Genomic DNA, 23,757 nt, shown 5'->3' on the forward strand with positions numbered 1-23,757 from the left:
TTAACTTATTGCCAATTAATAACAGAGTAGGATAGTAAGAATTAAAACCAAAACTACAAACACTTTCTGTCCACCCCTCCCTTCTTCCAAGGCTCAACTTCACTCCCCGCTCTTCTGCCTCCTCCACCCTGAGTGGTGCAGAGGGATGGGGAATGGGGGTTGTGGTCAGTTCATAACACTTCATCTCTGCCGCTCCTTCCTCCTCACACTCTTCTCCTGCTTCAGTGTGGGGTCCCTCCCATGGGAGACAGTCTTTCATTAACTGCTGCAGCATGGGTCCTTTCCATAGGGTGCAGTCCTTCAGGAAGAGACTGCTCCAGCGTGGGTCCCCCACAGGGTCACAGGTCCTGACAGAAAACCTGCTCCTGTGTGGGCTCCTCTCCATGGGCCGCAGTTCCTGCCAGGAGCCTGCTCCAGCACGGGCTCTCCATGGGCTGCAGGGTGGATACCTGCTCCATCATGGCCCTCCAAGGGCTGCAGGGGAACAACCTGCCTCACTATGGTCTTCACCAAGGGCTGCAAGGGACTTTCTGCTCCGGCACCTGGAGCACCTCCTCCCCCTCCTCCTTCTCTCACCTTGGTGTCTGCAGGGCTTTCTCTCACATTTTCTCACTCTTCTCACACAGCTAGTGCAGTGGTTTTTACCCTTTCTTAAATAAGTTACCACAGAGGTGCCACCAGCAACGCTGATGGGCTCAGCTTTGGGCAGTGGTGGATCTGTTTTGGAGCTGGCTGGAGTTGGCTCTGTCCGACATAGGGGCAGCTCATGGTGTCTTCTCACAGAAGCATCCCTGCAGCCCCCGCCCCACTACCAAAACCTTGCCAGAACAATTAGATTAGTATATAGTGAGAATTCCACTTTCAATACATGGGAAGAACTCTGTGGGTGAGTTTTGAGGTTGTCCTTCTTTATGGAAGCATCTCTGTGAGTTTATCCATGTTTCCCTGTAGTGTTTCATTGCAAGATGAACTTAGAAGAGAAATTACGTTATCTGATACTCTACTATCAGCCTTCTGACTGCAGAAGGTTAACTCTAGAGTACTTTCTAGTAAGGCCCTTTTGCCCATCTGTGTTGCTGTGGTAAAGTTCATTAAGCTTCTTGGCCTCAGGGAGGATAACTGTAGGCCTGCAGTCTGAAGGGCTCTTTTCTGGCATCCTGTACACTGCCTCTTCTGTGGGCATGCCCCAAGTCATTCCGTGTGAGCCAAGGGTTGTTTATATCCCGCTCTTATAAGACAAAGGGAGAGAAGAGGGAATCCTTTGTGAAAGGATATTTCAGGTTGTGGTCACAGAACAGAGCTGCAAAGTTTTAGGCATAAACCCTGGTGTCAACTGCAACACATCAGTTGTTTACAATCAGGCTTTGGGAGCTCTTCATTGGGAAGGGAGAGAATTGGACAGTCAGGGCAGTGAGAGGTAGGCACTGGAAAGCAGAACGTATTTAGTCGTGGTGTATCCACCTGGACATTTTGTCTTCTCATGCCATGGATAACTTTTTTCATGTTCTCCAGAGGAATACTGTATTGCTTTGCTGGGAATTATCCAAGAAAGGCAAAGTAAAAGTGAGTATCTACTTCTCAGCACTCGATACTGAATAATTACCAAAAGTGAAGATTTACAGGAACTCAAAGCTGACCCTATTTCATAATATTTGGTGGGTTCTAGATAAATACCTTTATCAGTAGACAAGCCAACAGAAACATCTTCTAATTAAGTGTTTTAGTGCAGTGAAGGCTCTCCCCCACTCCAGTCTTTTAATGTCAGTGTTCCATATTTTGCAAATCTGTCTTTCCAGCCAGTACAACCTGTAATGATCACTTTGGTTTTTTTACTTCATGTAATGTGTTGGCTTTCATTTCTGTTCCTGTCTCCTGGCATTAGGTGGAGTGGATTTCTCCTTTGTGCCATTGCAATGCTCCTTGTGATATTTCCCATGTTTACCTTTCCGAAAAAGCTCCCTCCTCGACATAAAAAAAAGAAAAAGAAAAAGATGAACTCTGATGATGTTTCAAGTGATGATGAAGTCATGAAAGAGAAAACAAATAGCAAAATGCAAGCAGACAGTGCAGTTCCTGCCTCTATGGGATTTGGAAAGAATGTTAAAGGTGAAATTTGTTTTTAATTTTTAAACGCTTTAAGTTTTGTATACAGGGTCATCTAGGATTTGTAATTGAAGGCAGAGTTTTGACATCCTGTATTTAATACTATGTTTTGCTATGGAGATTTTAATACACAGTCAAGAAGTAAACCATTAATATGAAAACTAATGGTTTAACAGTAAGTAGTAATCACTGTAAGTAGTAATCACTGATAAAATGCTGTGGGAAGATGGGCAATGTTGTTAAAAATGGATTAATTACTATGTGAAGCATATACATTTGACAATATAGGATTAACAGTGTCATAATATTGAATAGTACAGGACAAGAATGAATGTGCCTTAATGCCATTGTGTTGTCAATGCTGTTGTGTCCTCCTTGGATTCCATGATACAAATGCTGGTTGTGCCATTTTGTGGTAGCCTGATGAATGCAATGGAACTAAGAGAAACCATGAAATGTCTTTTGTACCATAAGATGTAATGTGAACTCAAAACTTCAAGTGTTTGTTTGTTGACATGAACATCAGTGTTACTTTTTCATTGGGTATCAGTCCAAGATATAATGATTGGCAGATTTTTTTAATGGCACATTTACGATCACTCTTTATATTGAGTAGGCAAGGCTTAGCAAAACCAGTGTGCTGTTTTAGACTAAAACCAGTGTAATTCTAAGTAATGTTTGCCCACATGCGTATTGATTTGCTCTACATTCCATTTACATCTGTACTCTCAGGGTACCTAACATTACTGTTAATTTCTATGGAAGTAAAGAAAAAACAGGAGACCAGAATTTACTTGTAGTGATTTTACTAGCTTACAAACCAGCATCTTAATCAAGGCACAGAGCAAGCAAGGTAAACCTGCAATCTTTCAGAACCACATTCTCCCTGTGTTTGCAAAGTAGTTAAAAAAGTGATGGAGAAGCAAGAAAAGCATGTTGTCTACTTCCTTCTTTGAAGACTCTCTATTCCCCATATTTGTGAGTCCACGTACATAATGTTTCCTCCTAAATCCATAAAGCTGGTTGTGGGTTTTTTTGGCCTTCAAGCCTACTGGCCTCTGATTAGCAAAAGTAGTTCAGGGCTACTCCTGTCAAGGTTTTCGCACTAACTTAGGGAAGAGGGAGAGGGGAGTTCAGTCTTTGCTGGGCTCCTTCCTAATCATTGCAGGCAATGTCACAGCAGAGGGACTGCTTTGTCCTGTAGGTCTGCCTGGAAAAGATACAGGTATTCAGGCAAACTCTGTGTCTGCATGAGTTTGCTGATGCTGTTTGCTGTTCTCTGTTTCTGTGCGTAATTTCACCTTCCAGGTCATGTTGTATCACTATAGACACAGCAGATATACAGAAAACAAGTATACTCTTAGGATAATGTTTCCTAGTACTTTTTTTCACAGAAATGAAAACTACAGTATATCTCATTTTAGCGTATATTTTTTTATATATATCTGCCTAAGTGTGTACCATACCTTCTACAAAATCCTATATTAATATGTTTGCGGAGCCACTAAATTAGAGCTTCTCATATACAAAACTTTCTATTTTCTCTAGAGGAGAAACTTCACCACATGGAAGAGTGAAAAGTAGCATTGTATTCCACATGTCAGAAAGATACCAAGCAAGTTGAGATAATGCAGAGAAAAGTGTTTTGCTATAAGCTGATAATAGCTTTCCCATTAGGTGTCATTTACCCTAGCAAAGAGGGCCTGCAGCAGGAATGCACTATCATTTAATTATTTTTCAAGTTTAAGTGGGCTTTATGGAATGAGATCATGCCTCAAGCTTCTCAGTTGAGGTAATTTCATTTATAATGGGACGGAAAAAAGTATCACATGTGTCTAAGTCATTTAGCCTTGGTTCTTCCAAGATGCAATGTACATTTTATACTTCCCATTGAATTTCAGGGCTTGATCTTTTTATAGCACGATAGGCAGAAACTCCATTTAGGCAGTAGCCCAGAGCCTGATTATTTAGTGGGTCACATCTTCTCTTCTATACTAATAAATATCAGTGATGTTGTAGTCTGCCATGACAGAGGTCAGTGCCATTAAATCTGTAAAATCTGTGCAGCTTTGGCAAGGAAAGTCTCAGGGAAGAAGCTGTTTGTTTTGATCTTCTGATATGATGTTGTCATACCTGGGAAGGCTGGCAAAATTATTCTTGTCCTGCTGTAACTTGTCCTAATTTCAGGTAGGTCAGTTCTCTAGACGAATGAAAAGGAATTCAAAAGGCACAACAGGAGAGGGCCAGGGTCCTTGTTTCTGCAATGGCTGCCAGTATAGGCTGAAGAAATAAACCAAAACTGGCTCTGGCTGCAAACCTCCAACTTCAGTGACCTGAGCTTTATTTTGGCTCCTGGTAGAGCTGGGATCAGATAAAAATACAGATACATCTTTGCTTTTTCTCATGTTTCAACATGCAAGGGCTTGGAATTCAGTCTTTCCCTATTTATGTTGCAAGTAAACAATGTGAGAGGGAGATTGCTTCTGATGCAGGTATCAAAAGTATTAAATAAAACATTAAATAGGTCACAGGAGGAAGAAAATTGAATGTAGTTTATTGGGAGAAATAGAGGTAGTGTAGATAACATGAGCTAGAGGAGATTTATAATGAAGAAGCCATGGTTCAATCCCATACATGCAGATAAATCATGAACCTGAGCAGACAAAACCACTGTTTTCATTTATTACATGGATACCCTTAGGGTTTTGTGCCATGGAAGTTGTATCTGCAGTACCTTTTACTTACCACTATAATGAAACTTACTGTGCAATTGGATCAAGGAGCAGTGTAAGGAAAACTAGTGTACATATTACCTAAAAGGTACTGATCTAATCTGAAGGATGCTCATTAATTACACTTATTTTGTAGTCTTTGGTTTTCTTTTTAACGTTTTGAGTTTTGTCCCTATGTACAGCCCTTTCTTAAATGTGGAATATTCCTGTCTGCCTTTTCACGTCTACCAGCTGTTGTATGCCCTTCCCAGTCAGTCCCTGCCGGGGATGGAGACAGGATAATAATGCTTATCAGGGCATCAGCAAAGGTAAAAGAAACTCCTGAGGGGCTCATGGCTGTAGGGTAAGTCCACTGAAATGCTCCCTCATCACAGGAGCCGGACTGGAGTTTTTGCAGTACCTGAAGATCAGTTGGCAGGGATTGGAAGAGGAGGAGGAGACAGTGGTCTGTGTGCAAGGGTGCTTGGTGAGCACTGCAAGTATCAGAGACCATGGGCTGGAGATCCTGCTGTGACAGTGACCTTGAGTGAGTTGCTCCCCCCTCGCCCTTTCTTAGGCCATCTTGAAGAGCTCAAAATAGAAAAGGTTGGCATGGCCCCGTGCAGTGATGAGCAGCGTTAGCTGGAGCCTTGAGGATCTGCTCTAAATCAAGTTAACAAAAGTAATAATCAGATCAAGCTCGCTCCGAACCTCCCTACTCTTGATGGGGTAGTAGGGGCTGTTCAACAGTCTGGCCAACACCCAAGTACTTAAGGCACGTCCTGAAAATGCTTGAGGAATCGAGTTGAATGAGGTTGTTTAAATGGTATGTGAGTAGATAATGAAATGAAATACATGACAAAATATTATTCTAGAATTCAGTGATTAGCTCCGTGCAGAATATATTTGAAGTAGTCGTGTGTGACTGAAAATGCTCATTTCTGTTCTGATAAACAAACCAGAAATTCTGTCTCAAATCTTGGCTCTGCCTTGTACTGCACGAGAGCAGAAGCTGCCCCGAGACCTCGGTGTGGAGGCAGCCTCCTTCAAAGCTGCAGATTTGGATAGTGCTGTCCAGTCTTGGAGCACCAGCAGAAAGGAGGTCCTTTGGCTAGTATCTGCGTCACTCTTACAAGGGGCTTTGCTGGTGGACTGCAAGAGGACAGTGCTGTGGACTGGGATGGTTTATTCCCCTGGTTGTATTCATTGCACCGCCTTGGACTAGAGGCACAGGAACAGGGATAAAAGAAAATATATTAAATTAAGTTTTTATTGAAATTCTGATTACAGTGCTTTTAAGAGTTTGGCTTAGAGCAGTATTTATGAATATTTGTATTGCTTGCAGATTTTTCTTACACTTTTCCCTTACCATGAATCAAGCACACTAGTGAAAGAAGATGCATATTGACTAGAGAAAAAATATTGTCAAAGACCGTGAAGGGAAGAAAATTGCCAGTAGACTAGCAAACCAGTCCAGCAAGGCAGGTTTCAATTTACCCTTAGTTACATATTAGGTTATTAAAAAAAAAAAAAAGTAAGAAAGAAGACGAGGATGTTTAAGATTTGAATTACTGCACAGAAGAGTAAAAATGTTTGCAGCCATCCTAAAAGACCGTTTCAGTTTTAGGAATGTAATCGATAGAGATTTATTTGTTCAAATGACAGGATGAGGGACACTGCAAGTTCTCACTGCAAGTTTCTGATGCACACTTGCAAACACAGATATTTTTTGAAGACCTCCTCAAAATCAGAACCTGACAGGTTTAATAATGGCCTTGAAATCAAAGCCTAGGCCTATGGCGAGTCACACAAATATAACGTGACATTGAAATGTTTTGAATGCATGATTGATTATGTAGTACAAAGGACCCTTAAAGTTTTTAGCATTCTTTCTTTTTACTAGAATTAGTGTGGTTGAAAGATATGAGATACTTACAGTGCCTTTTTGTCATATGTTTTGAAATTCAGAAGTGTAATACAGATTCTGTCACACAGGATTTGACTATAATCATAAGAGGAAATCAGGGAAAACCTAGTTCTGAATATGTATTTTTATTTTCAAATTTCTTACTATATAGCAACTTTTCCTTGCATGCCAGGCAGTTGCTCTTTGTAAGTCACAAAGAGCTTCAACCCTCAGCTGCTCCAGGTGGTATGTATTAGTGCAGCATGCAGGAATAATCTCTGTTCTATTTCATGCCAAAAATGACAGTAATCAGCAGAGCTGTTCCCTGAAGAATCCTTCAGACGAGTGTAAGAGAACTTGTGCTTATTCCAAGACACTGAGTTTTATCTATTTATCAGTAGAAATCCAATTTGAAAATACTAATTTGTTTTGAAATTAATAATGGCCTTTAGACTGAGTGCTCAGATGGGATGCAAGTAGGAGTCAACAGAAAGTACAGTTCTACATCCAAACACGAGAGCAAAATGTTTATTAGCTCTGCAGTTCTTTACCTAATTAGTTCTTCAGTATCTTTAGATTGAAAATTCTAAATCAGACATTTTCCTGAAGCAGTTTTACCAGGAAGACCTAAACTTTACCAGGTATTATTGTATTTGGACCAGGCCCCTTAAAATAGTGGATTTAGCAAAGATCTTGGACTCAGCTCTTGGCCAAGGACTTCCAGTTCATTTCTACAAAGAGCACTTAGTTCATCATCCTAATAAAATGATTACTTTTCTCTGTCATGTCCAGCCTTCTGAAAGTTACTCTCTTACTATTTTCTTCCCCATGTTTTCACACAGGTGAGCAGGTGCCACCAAATAGCTCAGTTTCCAGCAGGACTGACCCTGGCACCCCCTTTTTCTGTTTCCTGACTCCTTTCTCACAGCAGCAGCAGCAGCAGCGCGGTCATAACCGCTTGCCTCTGTTGCAGGGGGAGAAGCACTCAATCCTGCACCTTGTCCCCAGGGATATCCTGCTACAGCTGCCCCGCTGCAGCCCTATGGCAGCTGTTTTCTTAAACTGTGTCATCTAGCCCCATGAGAGGCTTTGCAAAAGCTGGGTTAGAGAATCTTGGCTCTTGCCCTTTGGTTTCTTTTTGCATCTAAGCCCCCATCAGCTAACCCAACCCAACCCAACCCAACCCAACCCCAGCCAACCCAACCCAACTCAACCCAACCCCAGCCAACCCAAAAATAGACACAAAGCCAAAGGTGATGAAGTTTGAGGGCTGACATACGATGGTGTTGCAGATTTTTCATTTTTTTCTCTCTTTAATTTCCTTTTGAACAATGAGATAAATTTTGATCAGCTGTATTTTGAACATGCAGCATATTTGCCAATAAATGCTGAAACTATTTTATCTTTGTACTTGCTACTGTAATGTAGTTTCTGAAGGTGTACAGTCGCATTACAGTTTCCATATATTCATGCTGATATTATATGGTCTCATACTCCTGTTACCTTGTTTCTTTCTGTTCTTCTATTGCAAACAGTGTCACATTTTTTTTAAAAAAAGCTGTAGGTTGTAAAAAACATTAAGATTCAAATATATGAGTGCTTCTTAATATGATTTATTCATTACTTATTTCCATCAAATTTTGTATTTAACATTTAATATGCTTCTTCATAGAGGCGGCAAGAGAGCATTTGGCTACATCAAAATTATAAATCCTGTACTCATAATGAATTCAGTATCAATTTTGATGACTGGCATAAGCTAAGACTGGATGCAGTCAGGCAACTCAGATGCTAATTTGCAGCCTGACAAGTTTTGACATGACGAGAGTCTAAATTCTGTTTGCTTTTATACAGATAACCTACTGGAGTCAATGGAGAAAGTGAGACAGATTTTTGACTTGACAACTTTTAACATCAATAAAATTCTCACTCACGAGTTCTTACTCAACATGTATTTCTAATGGGCGCTCTTGTCATTGAATTCAATGGGCTTTGATTCAAGCAGTGTTAAATTTCTGTATGAAGTGAAAAGCAAATTAAAAAACCCAAACCATAGTAGGTTAGATATAATACCTGAACAGAAAATCTGTCCTTGGTGGAAGCCCCAAGGAAAAAAAAAAGTTTAAAATCACACTATCTAATCTGAAAAAATTAAGTGTTGAATAGAGTTATCATCATCTTGTGATGATAATTTGACGTTACTACAGGACTGAATTAAAAGTATTTAAGTGTTTCTTTTAACTACAGTGCTGAATTTCATGGGGTTTTGATATTTGATTTGAGGATAATTGCAACATCTATGAATACTTTTTCAATTAAAGTTAATGATGTGCTCTGATTTTTAATTGATTGTTTTATCCCTTCTGAGAATATTTAATGAGTTGTATGTAAGGTATATTGAGATTCATTGATATAATTGACATAATTTTTTCAGTATGCTTTGTCTGCATCTATTGCAAATACTTGTAAATCATGTAGAAAAATGTTTAATTAAAAAGCTTTTGATTCCCTTTTCAAATTATAGTGTTATTATCCCAGCTTTCCAAGCATGGTCCTTTAAGCAGAGAGTTACAGGGGCAGTATGTGATCTGTTTTCCTCCTGTGGAGTGCAAAACTCAGTACTGTCAATTCAGCAGTATGATATGAGTTATCTTGTAGAAAAATTCAAAATAAGACAGCAGAATAATTCCAAAATTGCTACATTTTGTTGCTGCTTTTCTTTCCTTTCTGCTGTTACTATGTAGACCCTATTTCTTCAGACGCTTTTGTTAAACCAGACCTCAGTTTCATTTGTGAAAAGTGGGACTGCAGCCCCGGGGCGATGTAGTGAGATAGGGTAAGAGCAAACAGCAAAGGTTGCAATCCCAAATATGCACTCTCCCTTCTGCTTAGCAAATGTAGCCAGATGCTAGCGAGCCATTATTGCCAGTCCATCTCAAAGAGAATCAATTCGTTTTGCTTCAGTTTGCTTTTGTTTCTCGATCATTATTTATAACGTTCGTTTGTCATTTTTGTCATTTTATAGAGCTTCCAAGAGCAGCTGTCAGGATCTTAAGCAACATGACATTCCTTTTTGTGAGTTTGTCATACACAGCTGAGAGTGCCATTGTCACAGCTTTTATTACCTTCATTCCCAAGTTCATCGAGTCACAGTTTGGCATCCCAGCTTCTAATGCCAGCATCTACACTGGTAAGGCATTGCCACGTAGTGTAATGTTGAAAGGCTTGGCTTTCTTTGACTAATGAGATGAATCAATACAGGAATGAACTAAAAACATGCTTGTTAGAACAGATGATTGGATCCAGCTTTGTGCATTTGGTTAGATATTCAGGCCGTTTTTTGATGTTTGCTATATGTGTTTAGTAAAATGTGAACCCATTTATATTGTTAAAGAGCTGGGGTTTTTTACATAAGGCTAGACAGATTTTATAATATGTTAATGGTCTTCAAGGGGGAAAACGCAACAAAAGCAAGCTAGAAAATCCTTAGGCATTACTGTGATTTGTGTGCTTTAAAAGATATTTTAAAGCTGTTCTTATTTTCTGTGAATTTTACTTCCTCTTTGATCTTTAAAATATCTAAAATATCCTACTCTTGCTTTTTTCCCCAGTGACGAGTTGTTTATCTGTCCCATCCTTCAGTTATCTCTCCCCTCCAGGCTGGTGGTCTTCTGCTTCTTTACTTATTAACATTGAGCGCACAATGATCTAGTCTAGCCGGGAGAGCTCCCCAAATCCTCTCCCACCTGCCATTGCAGGTCTGAGGCCTCTCTTTTGCAGGTGTGGCACTTCCCCTGCTGCCTTGGTAATGTGCAGCCAAGTCCAACTTCTAACAGATCTGCAAACCACAAAATTTTAAGCTTCGTACTGCTCTGCGGGAGGGAGAGATGGGAACTTCCCTAGGGAAAGGGGCCAAAGTGTTGTGCAGAATTGGGGCCCGTGTCATGCAGATCATCTCTCTTCTGTCCTAGCTGCCTCAAAGACACTTGTCTCAATACTTCTTTCTTCTTTTGCACTTACAAGCATCTTTCTGCCTTCTCTATAGTGCTTCCCATATAGAACAGCTGCTAATTGCTAGACAGGTTAGTTCTTTGCTCCCCCATACTTCCAGATATTGTGCCTGAGAAGGAGTGATGGAGTGGATAGGGAGTTGTGGGAACTGGGGTGAAGTACGGGGTGAAGCTGCCCACGGGCATCAGTCAAGGAAAAGACAAAAAGTGGTAGAGGAAAGAGAGACAAAGATATAGAGACCTCACGTGGGAATAATTTGTACCTGCAGTGGCTGGAAGAAAGGCGAGGAGTCTTTCTAGAGTGTTGAGGAGAAACATCAGAGAAGCACCATGTGGTGACTTCTGTTTGAGAGCTTGCTGGGGTGAGATTTTCTTCAGGGCATGACATCCCTGTGTTCTGTATATAAGGAGGAAACATTGATTGATGGGACCATGATTCTATCTGAAGCTTAGGGTAGCTACGCGCGCATAGGAGTTTTGCTGTAATGAGTCTTGATGGGATTGCTACACTGTAACTTGCTTCATTCTCAGAATAAACCAGAAACATTTCTGCCAGACAAAATATTCAACAGTCAGTACATTAAAAGAGGAAAAAATGATGTGATCCTATCCAGGGTGTGAAGCTATTAACATGTGTTGTTTTCCCTGTTATAAATAGCTTGATAAAGACTATTATAATGAACCAGAAGAAGAAGAAGATGAAATAACTCAGGTTGGATGTGCAACACGGACAAGTGAGCACTGCTTCCACAACCCCAGCTCCTAAACTTAGCATTAAAGTCAACAATTGTTACTAATTTTATAAATTATTTTTGTAGGAAAAATGGAAAAAGGAAACTTGGAGATTCTGTATTAGATTGCTTTGGCCAATCTAGTAAAAGACATCTCCAGTTTACAAACTTCTGGTTAGCAAGAGGAGGACTTACATGGTATTTATATTCTACATCTATACTTCATATCACAGAATCACTAAGGTTGGAAAAGACCTGTAAGATCATCAAGTCCAACCATTACAAAAAAAAAACCACCCCACACACAAAAAAACCCACCCACACACGAAAACCACCACACAAAAAAACCACCCACCACACAGCACCATGCCCATCAAGCCACGTGCCACAATGCCACATCCACACGCTCCTTGAATACCTCCAGTGATGGTGACTCCACTACCTCCCTGGGCAGCCTGTTCCACTGTGTTACCACTCTCTCAGTAAAGAACTTTTTCCTAATATCCAGCCTGAACCTCCCCTGGTGCAACTTGAGGCCATTTCCTCTAGTCCTGTCACTAGTCACTTGGGAGAAGAGACCAACACCCACCTCTCTGCAACCCCCTTTCAGGTAATTGTAGAGAGCGATAAGATCTCCCCTCAGCCTCCTCTTCTCCAGGCTAAACAACCCCAGTTCCCTCAGCCGCTCCTCAGAAGACTTGTGCTCCAGACCCCTCACCAGCTTTGTTGCCCTTCTCTGGACACGCTCCAGCACCTCAATGTCCTTCTTGTAGTGAGGGGCCCAAAACTGAACACAGTATTCCAGCTGAGTACATGTGCTTGATGAATCTCTCCATGTGACTGATGTAAATTTTTTATTCATCATTTTCCATCTCAATTCATAAGCAGCGATTCTTTAGTTAAGTCTCAGTTTGTTTCTATTTTTAAACAAACCTGGCATTAATCATCAGCAAAAATGCCCTGTGCCAAACTTCATGTCTTGAACTTGTGCAGCTTGTGCTGCAGTCTTGTCTTGTTTGGAATTTTTGTTGCGTGCAGAGCAGGTGGCATTTGACGTTCAGCCTTTCTCAAGTCCAAAAAAAATGGACTTTGACTCTAGGTTACCAGATACATCTTAGACAAGTCCAGGTTAAACTTTCAGGTGCTTTCCTAGCAGATTGACTTGTGAGAAAGAGAGTTACAATTGAAACAATTTGTAATTGGAAGAACTGCACACTATATGTTATAAAGCACCGCTCTGGTGTACAAACACATTGGATCTACCTTTAGTTTTAGAAAAGGTATAATATGTATCTGAGAGAGAATTGGTTTGAAAATCTCCACGGTATTCCCTTAGTGTAGGCCGCTTAGCAGATGTTGCAGTTTTCTGTTCCCAGACTATTAGTAGCTGTTAAGATCATCTTTTGCCACTGTGAAAAGCCTCAAGTGCTGCAGCATCCTGACAACAGCCAAAAGGATAGAGCTTGAAAATTGCTGACTGAAAGCCGATATCGCCTTGGAGCACTGTACCCAGGAGTGTATTTGGCGCACGCACAGTTCCTGTAAGCCCAACTGTCATTATAAAATGAAGGAGAGTGCAGTGCCGCGGCTTAGTATCACATCTTAAGCTTTATTCCTCTAAATGCCTTTGAAAAAGAAAAATGCATGTCCTGATTAGACATACATGCTTTGCTTTGCCCTGGAAGCTCGTCTGGAAGTGCACTGTAGTAGCTGTGTTTCTTTGACAGTAAATCACTTCTGATTTCACATCCCCTGTGGAAAGAGAGGGGCATAAGGATGAAGAGCTTGTACTTGGGGCAAACGAGCCTGTCAGGCTTCCTGACACGCAGGAGGGAATGAGCACTTCTCTCTGCTGCCTTCACCACAAACAGCAAAATCTGCTTGTGCTCTTCCTGTTCCTCCCAGAGAGAATTTCTCCATCTCCATCTTCAGTTTGCATGGAGGAATTGGTCTTTATACTTCTTCTGTGTAGGCTTTCCTTTACCTTTCCATCCTCCTGAATGAGAGTGAGCCTCGGTAGGCAATTTCCTCATGTTTGTCTCCTCATTTTTTATGTTCTGATCTTCATGGTGTGGCAGAGGATGGATGAAAACAGCAGCGCAGTGTAACTCACTAATGGAAGAACCACTAACCTAATGCCTCACAAAATATTTACGTGCTCAGTTTTGACAAGTTACTAGGTGTAGACACGCACAGTCTCAGTTCTAGTGAAACGTTTTTCCCATATACATGTCCTCAGGAGAATAAGAAAAGGTAAATTCAGGTCCAAAAGAGGTTAAGAACTCAAAGCTAAGCTATAAGATGGAAGGAAGAATGCTGAGGTTAATTTATTGTCAGTAAGCCCTTACCTTGGGCTAGATCCTTAGTTCATATAACTGATGTAGCCATGGGTTTGGTCCATGGAATTTGTTCACTTGACAGGGGTGTTTTAGAAGGCTTTGCAAGTGATCCCAGTCTGCCTTCAGTGTGGATGTGGGCTTCTCTGACACAGATTTCATAGAGCAGGGCATGCGTGGTAGACTCAGATGGCTGAGTTACCATTTTCACCCAGAGAGAACATTTTCAGTGCAAGTGAAAGGATTTGCATTATTTCTTTCCCTCGTCCATATTCAGTCATTGAAAGTAAGAGATATAACAGTTCGAGAGAGGTAACAGCTTTGAACTTTGTGAAAATAATTTAATTCTCCTAGAAGGACTTATACATTTAAATTCTGCTCTTATGAGAAAGACTGGTTTTGAGTCTGTGAAGGGTTATTATTAAGAATCTTCCTCATGGAATGACATTTTGTTTTATAATGTGATTGGTGATGGCAGTATAATTAAGGTGGCAACTATTTTTACCTTTTATTTTTACTTTCACTATCTCAACATTTTGATAAATGTAATGTACCCTTCACCTTTAGACAAATCAGCTGAGAATGAGAATGCTTTGCAATAATATTAAAGATATTTGCAAGTGATAGTCTTACTGGCTTCTTTAAAAAGAAGACCAACATCTTTAAGAGTTTGGATTATAAAGTTTAGCTCCTTCTGCCTAGATGCAGCTGCCAAAAAAATTCCATATTTATGTGGAATGCATCTTTAATAGCAAAGACCTTATTTAAAGACCTTCTCACATGTCAGTGAGAAGCAAAAGCCAAGGGAAGCTAAGAAGTGCAAGACATTCATTGACACCACCACCTCAGGCCCTGGGAAGTGAGGACAGCCCAGTGACATGTTGCTGAACCGCCACCTTATAACTGCAGCATCAGAGCGACAGAAATTTCATAGGCACGTCTTTTGTGTCTTAAACTTATCCTAACACTAATTCTAGTATCTTCATTTCTTTCATCGTGTTTGATCAGTTTACACTCCACGTGGCTGTGCTGAGATGAATGGGGCTGCCGATGTAAGAAAGTGCTATTCAACTTGAGTGAAGCATCCAGAAGGCAGAATTTGCAGCCAAGCTCATGCACGCGCTCCCAGGTGGGCAGGCTTCTGGGGGCCTGCCTGGGATTAACACTTGTGCTTCCCTGGAATTAATTGTGAGAGTGGGAAGAGGAAGATTCATGTCCAAATCTGGATTTCTTCAAATTTTCAGTAATTAAACTGGAGCAATGTGTTTCCCTTCTCTCCATTCTAAAATAAATACAAAGCAATGTTTCTGCTTGTAAGTACAATAGTTCTCTTATAGTGCTTTGGCTTCTGGTAATATCATAAGGAGGCTTTTATTAATTCTTTGACAACACTCCAGAGATTTGAAAAGTCTGACGCAGTTTGCTAGCGGACAATGGAGATCATAGTACAGCATTTGCAGTCATCTAATTAAGGAGTGAAACAAATATTTATGTTTTATTCAATTTCTGTAGGTCCTGTTTTAATGTTGCTTGAATTTCTTCTTGGCAGGTGTGATTATTGTCCCGAGTGCTGGTGTTGGTATTGTCCTAGGCGGCTACATTATAAAAAAACTGAAGCTTGGTGCGAGAGAGTCTGCAAAGTTGGCTATGATCTGCAGTGGTGTATCTCTGCTGTGCTTTTCAACTCTCTTCATTGTTGGATGTGAAAGCATTAATCTGGGGGGAATAAATATACCTTACACGACTGGGTAAGTATCTTGGAATCATCTGTGGCAAAACGAGCTTTTTCCAATAAGCCTGATAAAGAAATGTAAAAAATGCTGATGGCTGAGGTACTGAAGAAGCCACATGTTCAAATGAGAATTCCGTGAGTATTGTGATATAAACACATGCTATGTGGCCCTTCGGTTTTACAACTAGTTTATTATGAAGTATATGTAATAACTCACCTTTTCGAGGGATGGGAAAATGCGTTAGAATGGACTTCAGTGATTTTTACAGGAAAATAAGAATAATATCCTCTGTAGATTGCTCAGCGTTTAGTTGGTGTTTCAAAATGTTTTCTTTTCTGCTCATGAAAATTGTGAAAATACTAAAGGGATTATAAAGATTATTTCTGAATAGGTTTGTTTATTATCACCATAATAGTGTCTTAGGTCTACAGTCCCTATTTGAGAGGAATCACTTGGGCGTGTGCTATCGACATTAGTGGTGTGTGCCGCTTCTGAACCCCTTATTAGTTGTATGAAGGCCCTGCAGCGCTTGCTGGATCATCATCAAGACAGCAACTAGATCATAACCCTTAAAGATATATTGAGAATGAAGAAGGCTGTCATGAAAAAGAAGGTGTGGATGTAGGAAGGTATTGGAAGTGAGGGATTTAAGCTGTGACATTAAGAAATGTATGGAAGGGCTTTTTAAAAAAATGAGGGATATTTGGAAGGAACACAGTGTGGTAAAAGTTGTGAGAAAGTGTTTTACTGGAAAGTAATTCTGCAGAAGCCTGATCATGAGCTTTTATTTGCTTTCTTATTTTGTACATTAGCTTTTCCCCAAAATTGTCTTCTTCGTGTAGCTTAAGCACAAGGAACAGAGTAAGCATTTGAAGAGTGCAAACTGGCCTGAAGCAATGTTTTTCCCTTTGCTTTTATATCTGAGACAACGTCTGCCTTTTATTTATGGCCAGGTACTGGATATCAGATCCATTTGAATACTTGCTTTTAAGGCTCAGCTCTGGACTCTTAACATTTTGAGGTTTGGAAGATGGTGTAGAAGTACAGAGCAGGAAAAGGGATGATCAAACTGGGAAAAAAAGAACTACAGTGGGTCAGTGAGCAAGCCAACTGAAAAACAAAGAGGAAAAATGGGAAGCAATGGAGGAAGAAAATAGGCACCGTTTACACAGAGAATATTTTGCTTTGCGTGTTGCTGGGTGTTGCTATATTGCTGTCAAACCCTAATCCTAGTGCAAGGAAAACCAGCAACTGAAAGTCATGAGGTGATGGCAAGCTCGTTTACTTCTTTTTGTTCCTGATACCTAGACTTGAAGCTTGGTGCTGAGGGGCTGACTGTAGAGGGGAGTAGCATGGTGATATATCCTCATCTGAGCATAGTGGGCTGAAGAAGGAGAGGATGGGGATGGGAAGGGGGTGGAATGCTTTGAAGTTCCACCTTCTATTGATGTTTGTGACAGCTCGTGGGCATAGATGAAGAAATAAAAATTATTAGGGCTTAGAAATAAGTTTCAGATAGCAATTAATTGAACTAGTCAGAATGTCCCTGCCTGGCTAATGAGAAGGCTGTGGTTTTCTGTATGTGAAAAAGTGCTATTTATTTTAAATCTATTTCTAAATTGAAGACAAAGCAAAGTATAGCTATGTAACACATATCCTTCACACTGGAATTGTAAGAGTATCTAATTTTTTTTTGCAGTAAGTAATAACATTTGCATTAAATACATAGCATGAATTGAAATAGGCATCTATTCGCAGCTGCTCTGAAAGTCTGCAGTAGCATTACTTCTTTACCACGTTCATGTAATTGTTCTTATTGAGAAAAGAGGTGAGAGATGGTAATGGCAAAATTCTTGAAAGTGTTGAGGTATAGCAAGTCTTTGAAATCAGTATAAAAGTCAGTATGCTTAGACTGTAATGTCATCAGAAATTGAGAATTACCAGCATGTTATAAAGCGAGGTTCAGGGGTTTACAGCCCCAGCCCTGTATGATTTTTTTAGTGCAGAGATCAAATCCAAATTTATTATCAAAATGATAATAAAGAAGCAGCACTACACATAAATTCACCTTGAATATCTGACATGATAAACATTCTCTTAATCCTCATGGTCAATCATTTGAGAGTTTCAAATCATTTACTTGGTAGGCAACTCTTTAACTCAGACATCAAAGAATGTTATTGTTCATGTAACAAAAAAGCATGCTTTCATTTTGAGGTTTAATAAAACACATACTTCATTCTCTAGTTCCAATGCAGTGCAGCATTATGAACATCAAAGCCAGTTCAACAGGCTGGATCAGATAGGAGAAGCAGTACAGCTACTTGGTTCAGAGTAAATGTCTTGCATGATGCTCTACTTTAACATGGCTATGCCAGGTCTGATGTCTGAGCTACCTGCGCTGGCAGCAGCCCAGAGATCTCAGCTGTGTTGAGCAGTGTAGACATGCTCTGCAGGAGAATCTTCTCTGGACAAACATGTTCAGTTCTACTGTTCTTTTATTTTACATTTAAAAAGTAGGTTTTTTTCTTTGATGAACTGAGCCATAAACCAGCACAGAGGAGAAGGATAAGCTGGGATTTAGTTAACAGAAGTATGTGCATATCAGTACTCAGCGAAGTAGGCAATGATATTTCATAATTCAGTACGTTTCGTAACTCAGTATTTTTCTAACTGTACCAGCTGTGAGGAATTGGATGGAACCTGGAGGCATGCACAGATTAGAATACATTTGCAAGGATTTTCTGCTGTTTTATGTTGGGCACAAGCAGTTTTGCCATTGTTGGTGTGTCATCAGCAGTTCTGTTATCAGGAAGGTCAAATGCACCTCTGTATTACACATCTCAGCATTTTAGAACCTGTTGTTCTGTGCCCCAGCCTTGTCTCTGAAGGCATGTTTGACATTTGAACACATTGTAAGGAGCCTTTTGTCAAACCGCGATATGGCATCCCTTCTTTTGCACCATAACCAGCATCCAAATGGGAAGTCTTGAATCGGTGAATTGTCTCCTTGTCGAGGCAACTTTTGAATATCTCCAAGGAGAGAGACTCCACAGCCTCTCTGGGCAGTGCTCGGTCACCCTCACAGTGAAAAAGTGTTTCCTGATGCTCAGAGGGAACCTCCCGTGTTTCAGTGTGTACCCATTGCCTCTGGTCCAGAGGAGACCAGTGGAAGAAGCCTGGCTCTGTCTTCTTTGCGCCCTCCCTTCAGGTATTTGAATACGTTGATGAGATCCCCTGAGCCTGCTCTTCTCCAGGCTGAACAGTCCCAGCTCTCTCAGCCTTTCCTCATACGAGAGGTGCTCCAGTCCCTTCATCCCCTTAGCTGCCCTTCGCTGGACTCTCTCTGGTATGCCCATGTCTCTCTTGTACTGGGGAGCCCAGAACTGAACCCAGCACTCCAGGTGTGGCCTCACCAGTGCTGAATAAGGGGGAAATAGCAGAGAACAGCTGGTTTGGTTGTTTGTAGACCAGTCTCTTCGATGTTTTGTGGTATAAGGCAGATAAAACAGGCTCCATGGAATCTTATTCATAGTGACAGATTCCTGGATTAGATCAGTTCCATCTCTCATATTTCTGGCATGTAATAAATCAAAACATGCCCTTTATGATTGCTTTCTGTAGTTTTGGTGCAATTAAGGTTTAGTTAAAACATGCAATCAACTTTACTGAGGCACTTGAGATAAAAAAAAGATCTCCTATTCTTCCTCTTGTACCACCGGACTGGGTTTCTGTTATTCTTGTCTCTCTTTCAGTCCAGTTAGCCAGTCGGATCTCTTAACTTGAAAGCAGTGACTAATTGGATCGGAACAATAACGACAAAGAAGGAATCCAGCTAACACAGTGAGAGGGTCCCTTGTTTGACAGCTACACAAAAATTACGTCATTGCTGCGATTCCAGCTGCTTGCCAACAAGGACACTGCAGATCTCTACCATCTAGAATGTCCTTCAATACGAGACCAAAAATATTGCTATCAAACTAAGATAATCCTTTTTATTATATAGCCCAATATTAAGATTATAGAAACGGTGTGGTGAGGGGTTATCTCCTTTCCTTTGCATTTCCTTTGTCTTCTAGGTTACTACAGTGATCTAAATAAATATGAATAAAACCATGTGCAAACCAATTCTTTGTTTAGATCTTACCAAAATATAGTCAGGCACTGTTGGTTTTTTTTTTTAACTGTGTTTCATTCAGATTGTAGCCTCATGGGAAGAGGGTCCACCTTTTTTTTCCAATATGTGGGCATTGACTGCCAGCACAATGAGGTTTCAGTCCAAGCCTGGGTATCTGAAATAACAGGTCACAGCTCTAAAAACTTCAGGCAATAAATCTTGTCTTATACTTTTCCTTTTCTTACTTTACTCCTATACCACAAGCCTTCCACAGAGTAATAGTTGGAGAGGAGAACAGGATTTAGAAGAAAATATGTTAGGAACTAGAGACCCTTTTATCATTAGTCACATCTAATAAAGGTCTCCTCTTTTTTATCTTGACCAGCATCATGTCATGGAGACACAGAACAGTCTCCTTGAGAAGTGAACAAATGCAATTTGTCAGATGCGATTCTGGGTTTTGTCCCAGCACACATGCTTAGCAAACTTGCAGTTGATTCTTATTAATGAAAGGAACGACATCATTTTTTGTCATTGAAAGAATAGATCAGGAAACACTGTCCTTAGAGGCTGGTTTCTGTTAGTGTGCTCGTGTGTGACGGGTCTCCTTGGCAGCTCAGGTGCAGCAGCACTGCAAGTTGACACTGAAACTAAGCTGCTTTTCCGACAGGCCAGGTCACGAGCAGGACTTACTAGCTTTGGTGCAATTTCCGTAAGAGCCTGCTCTTTCTGACCAATGCAGGTAAATCTGTGATGTGCTGTGCAATAATTCAGGGATCAATGCTGTTTTCCTTTGTGGAGAATAGGCAGCTTCCCAGTGTCAGATTAGGATAGTAGAGTACTTGGTTCAGTTTATTGCTGGAAAAATACGTACCTTCAAGAAAAAATGATCCCCTGTTGGGAGAAGTGTTCATAGAAATCTGTTACAATATGTGCTATATGGTAGATCACATGTGATGAAAATGGGGTTACGCAGATAAGTGTCAGTAGAGATTTCATGTCGCCAACATCTGAATTCCTTCATCCTTCATTATTTTCCCATCATTGAAAGAGGAGTGAACAATGAGTGAACAGTGAAGGTAATAAAGATGAAAGCATGAACCTCTTAAAACTGTCTGATAATGAGCTTTTGGAAACAGAGTTAATAGATGATTTTGTGTATCACATGTTCTTGAAAGGATAAAAAAAAACCTCTTTGCATGCAAGGCATTTGCTGTAAACAACAAAAAAAATCCCCCAAATAAACCTTACAGTGATTTGCTGAGGTATAAAAGGTGATGAAAGCTGGAGAGACACAGCTTGCAGTAGCTTGTTATTAATTTGATCATATTTGCTTTACATATCTGTAAACTTAAGGCTTCTTTTGGGAAAAACAAAAAAATGCCCTTGAGATTAAATTTTCACAGTCGTCTCAGTTCAGTTTCCAGTTTCATGCTTCTCATTTCTTGCATGCCTGATTTCATTCACCTTTATTTTTAAGCTGATTTCCTAACCTCTGTGTCATGGTAATGTTCAGCAATGCAGCTGAAGCGAGTTAGCTACGTAAGCGGAGCGAGCCGGGGAGCGGGCTCTCCTGCCTGTGGAACAACACAACCCATCTGTTGCTGAGAAGGGTTTTTACGTGATGGAGGGGTAAGAGGTCAGAAGAATGCGTTTCACAGGGTAGGAGAGTTTGGAGAGGGGAACCCGAGCTGTGCCTTTCCCTGCAGCCTGGGCTGTCCTCAGACCTGTCTGTGTGCAGGGTGACAGAGCGCTGCTGGCAGCCGGCACGTGGGCATGAGGGTCTCCCAGGAAGGCTGGGGGGCCGTTGCGTACCCCAAGTATTCAGGCATCTGGGGCATCCAGCTCAGCAGACTGCCGAGGAGCTTGTGAAACTCCAAAAATGCTGCCTCTCCTGTTGGTGTGAAAAACTTCTGTCACTGTGCTGCTGAAATCAGCATGTTCCCCAGGAATGTTTTGATGATTTGGTGTTTTCCATCAGAGAAAAGGTTCTGTTGAGAGATTACTGGAAAAGTCTGCCTGTTGCTCTATGACATGTTGCTGCACATTGCATTCTGGAATCCAGCATGATATAATAAGACAAATTTCAGCTGATAGCTGAGAAGGCGACAGAACCAATATCAGTCCTGGATATTTAATTTCCTGCTCAAGCTGCAACGTGTTTCTAAAACTGTGCTGTGTTTGTTTATGGTGAAAGAAAGAAAACACTCAGAAAGGCTTTGGTTAACATCCAACTAGACCATAAAGTGTAAAGTAGCTCCAAGAGCTAAGTTTGTGAACCTGATTTGTGCGATTGGTAGACAGTCAATAAATATTTAAGAGCTACTTAGTAACATTTGATCAGCTGCAAAAGTGCCCAGCTGGAAGGACAAGCATATTCAGCAAAAGCAAATAGTGGTGTATAAATACATTAAAAATGAGTCAAGTGGAAGCCACTAAGTAGCAGTCGTACTGCTTAGTGTCACTCATGACAGGAGGTGAGGTGACGGACGACACAGGTGACAGTCGCTGTGTGTGGAGTGGCTCCTGAGCCAAGTCTCTGATCTAATCGGGTGTAGAAGACAGAAGCAGAAGAAAATCCCTTGTGGTCTGTGGGGTATCGGGGATGCAGTAAGTCTGATGCTAGCTGTTTGCCTTTATAGTGGTTCTGCCCACATATTACACATGTGAAGGCAAGCAAACAGCAGCCCTCGTGGGGCTCTGCAACCATAACAGTCCATGAGCATGTGTACAGGATCTCAAGGATGCAGCACAAACCCAATCCAGATTCCTGTTCAACTCCTGCCTGGCTGAGGAGGTACTAAAATTCCCTGGATATCTGCTGATCTGCTTAGAGCAGAGATGCTTGAGCTAGTTTTAAACAGCAGTGGCCTCTCTGTGGCACCATTGAGCAATACTGAGAGCAGGGCAAACAAGGCAGCACAGTTAATTCAATATTACGCTGCAGTGTCCGGTGTGGAGAGGTTGTGTGTACCAACATAATTCCAAAGGCAAGATTTTTGCTTACGGTGCTTGTGCAAATACTCATGCCCCGACAGAGCTCAGTACTTAGCTCTATCTGGTTTTGCAGATTCTGCAGGGGTCATACTGGCATTTGTTCTCAGAAGTTCAGGTCTTCTGGTCCAGACTGCACACAGACCACAGGCAGAAATAGGATGGTGCCTGCAGCTCCACTTACCGCTCAGGTGTGAGAAAGCAAAGGGCACAGTCTTCTCCTGGAGTTGGGGATTTTCATACATATATTCCTAGTCTCTGGAAGAGGTCTTTAAATTTCTCTCCTGCAGCCTCTCATCTTTATCACATTCAACCTTGCATGGATTGCTTCAATATTCTTTGAAACTGGGTTTTCATATCTAATCAGTGGACTACGGGATAAACGATGCAATGAAGGACACTTTTTGCTTCCATTTGTGAAAAAAATGTCAGCTAGTTTTAAATTATCAGGCAGGAAGAGGAAGGAAGGACAGCCTTGTGTCACGGAGCTAGGCAGATCCAACCTCTTGGGAGAGGTCTTGCCATCACTCTCAGCTCCTGTCTCACCTTCCCTGGCCAGGGTGCCAGTCAGAAAGTCATTGGAGGGAGGCCAGGCCCTCACTTCCATGTTCTGAATTTTTGGAGATCTTCAGAAGTGCCAGCTGTCTTGATTCTTTACAGAACCTGCCTTTCTGACTTTGGCACCTGGAAGGACTAAAAATTTTCAGGTTTAGGTATTGCAAATTACAGCCCATAAAATAAGTGGTTTGAAACTGGCCCTCTGTCTTCCGACAAACTTGTGCATTACAATACTGAATATTGCAGTGCCTAACATTTCGGTATTTTGAGACACAACATAGCACATACAAGCCTGGAGTGCAGCTATGACAGAAAGTAACATAAGAAAATGAGTGTTTTCCTAAGTAACAGGAGAAGCTTCAGGTGAAAATGTTGATATCAGCTGCTTTTCAGTTTTCAGTGGCTTGGACTCACCGTATGCAGTGAAGAGGGAGTGCAAGTGCAGAATTCAGGAACCGTAGTTTCTTTAGGCAGAAGGGTATTTAGGAAATAAGAGCTGGGGTCCCTAGCCTCAGCCAACCCTATCACTTGGAAATAGATTAATATGAATAAGGTAAT

At 41.1% G+C, this 23,757-nt stretch overlaps 1 protein-coding gene across 1 annotated transcript in view; it reads left to right on the forward strand.

The window, feature by feature from the left end:
• SLCO5A1 (solute carrier organic anion transporter family member 5A1) overlaps positions 1-23,757 on the forward strand; it is a 76,735-nt gene that overhangs the window by 41,317 nt on the left and 11,661 nt on the right. The window contains exons 3-5 of the mRNA XM_059815489.1: positions 1,883-2,106; positions 9,746-9,910; positions 15,347-15,545. Of these exons, the coding sequence (XP_059671472.1) occupies positions 1,883-2,106; positions 9,746-9,910; positions 15,347-15,545 (588 nt within the window). The remainder of the gene's footprint in view (positions 1-1,882; positions 2,107-9,745; positions 9,911-15,346; positions 15,546-23,757) is intronic.

This window comes from Gavia stellata, chromosome 3 (assembly GCF_030936135.1).
Source record: "Gavia stellata isolate bGavSte3 chromosome 3, bGavSte3.hap2, whole genome shotgun sequence".
Taxonomy (NCBI): domain Eukaryota; kingdom Metazoa; phylum Chordata; class Aves; order Gaviiformes; family Gaviidae; genus Gavia; species Gavia stellata.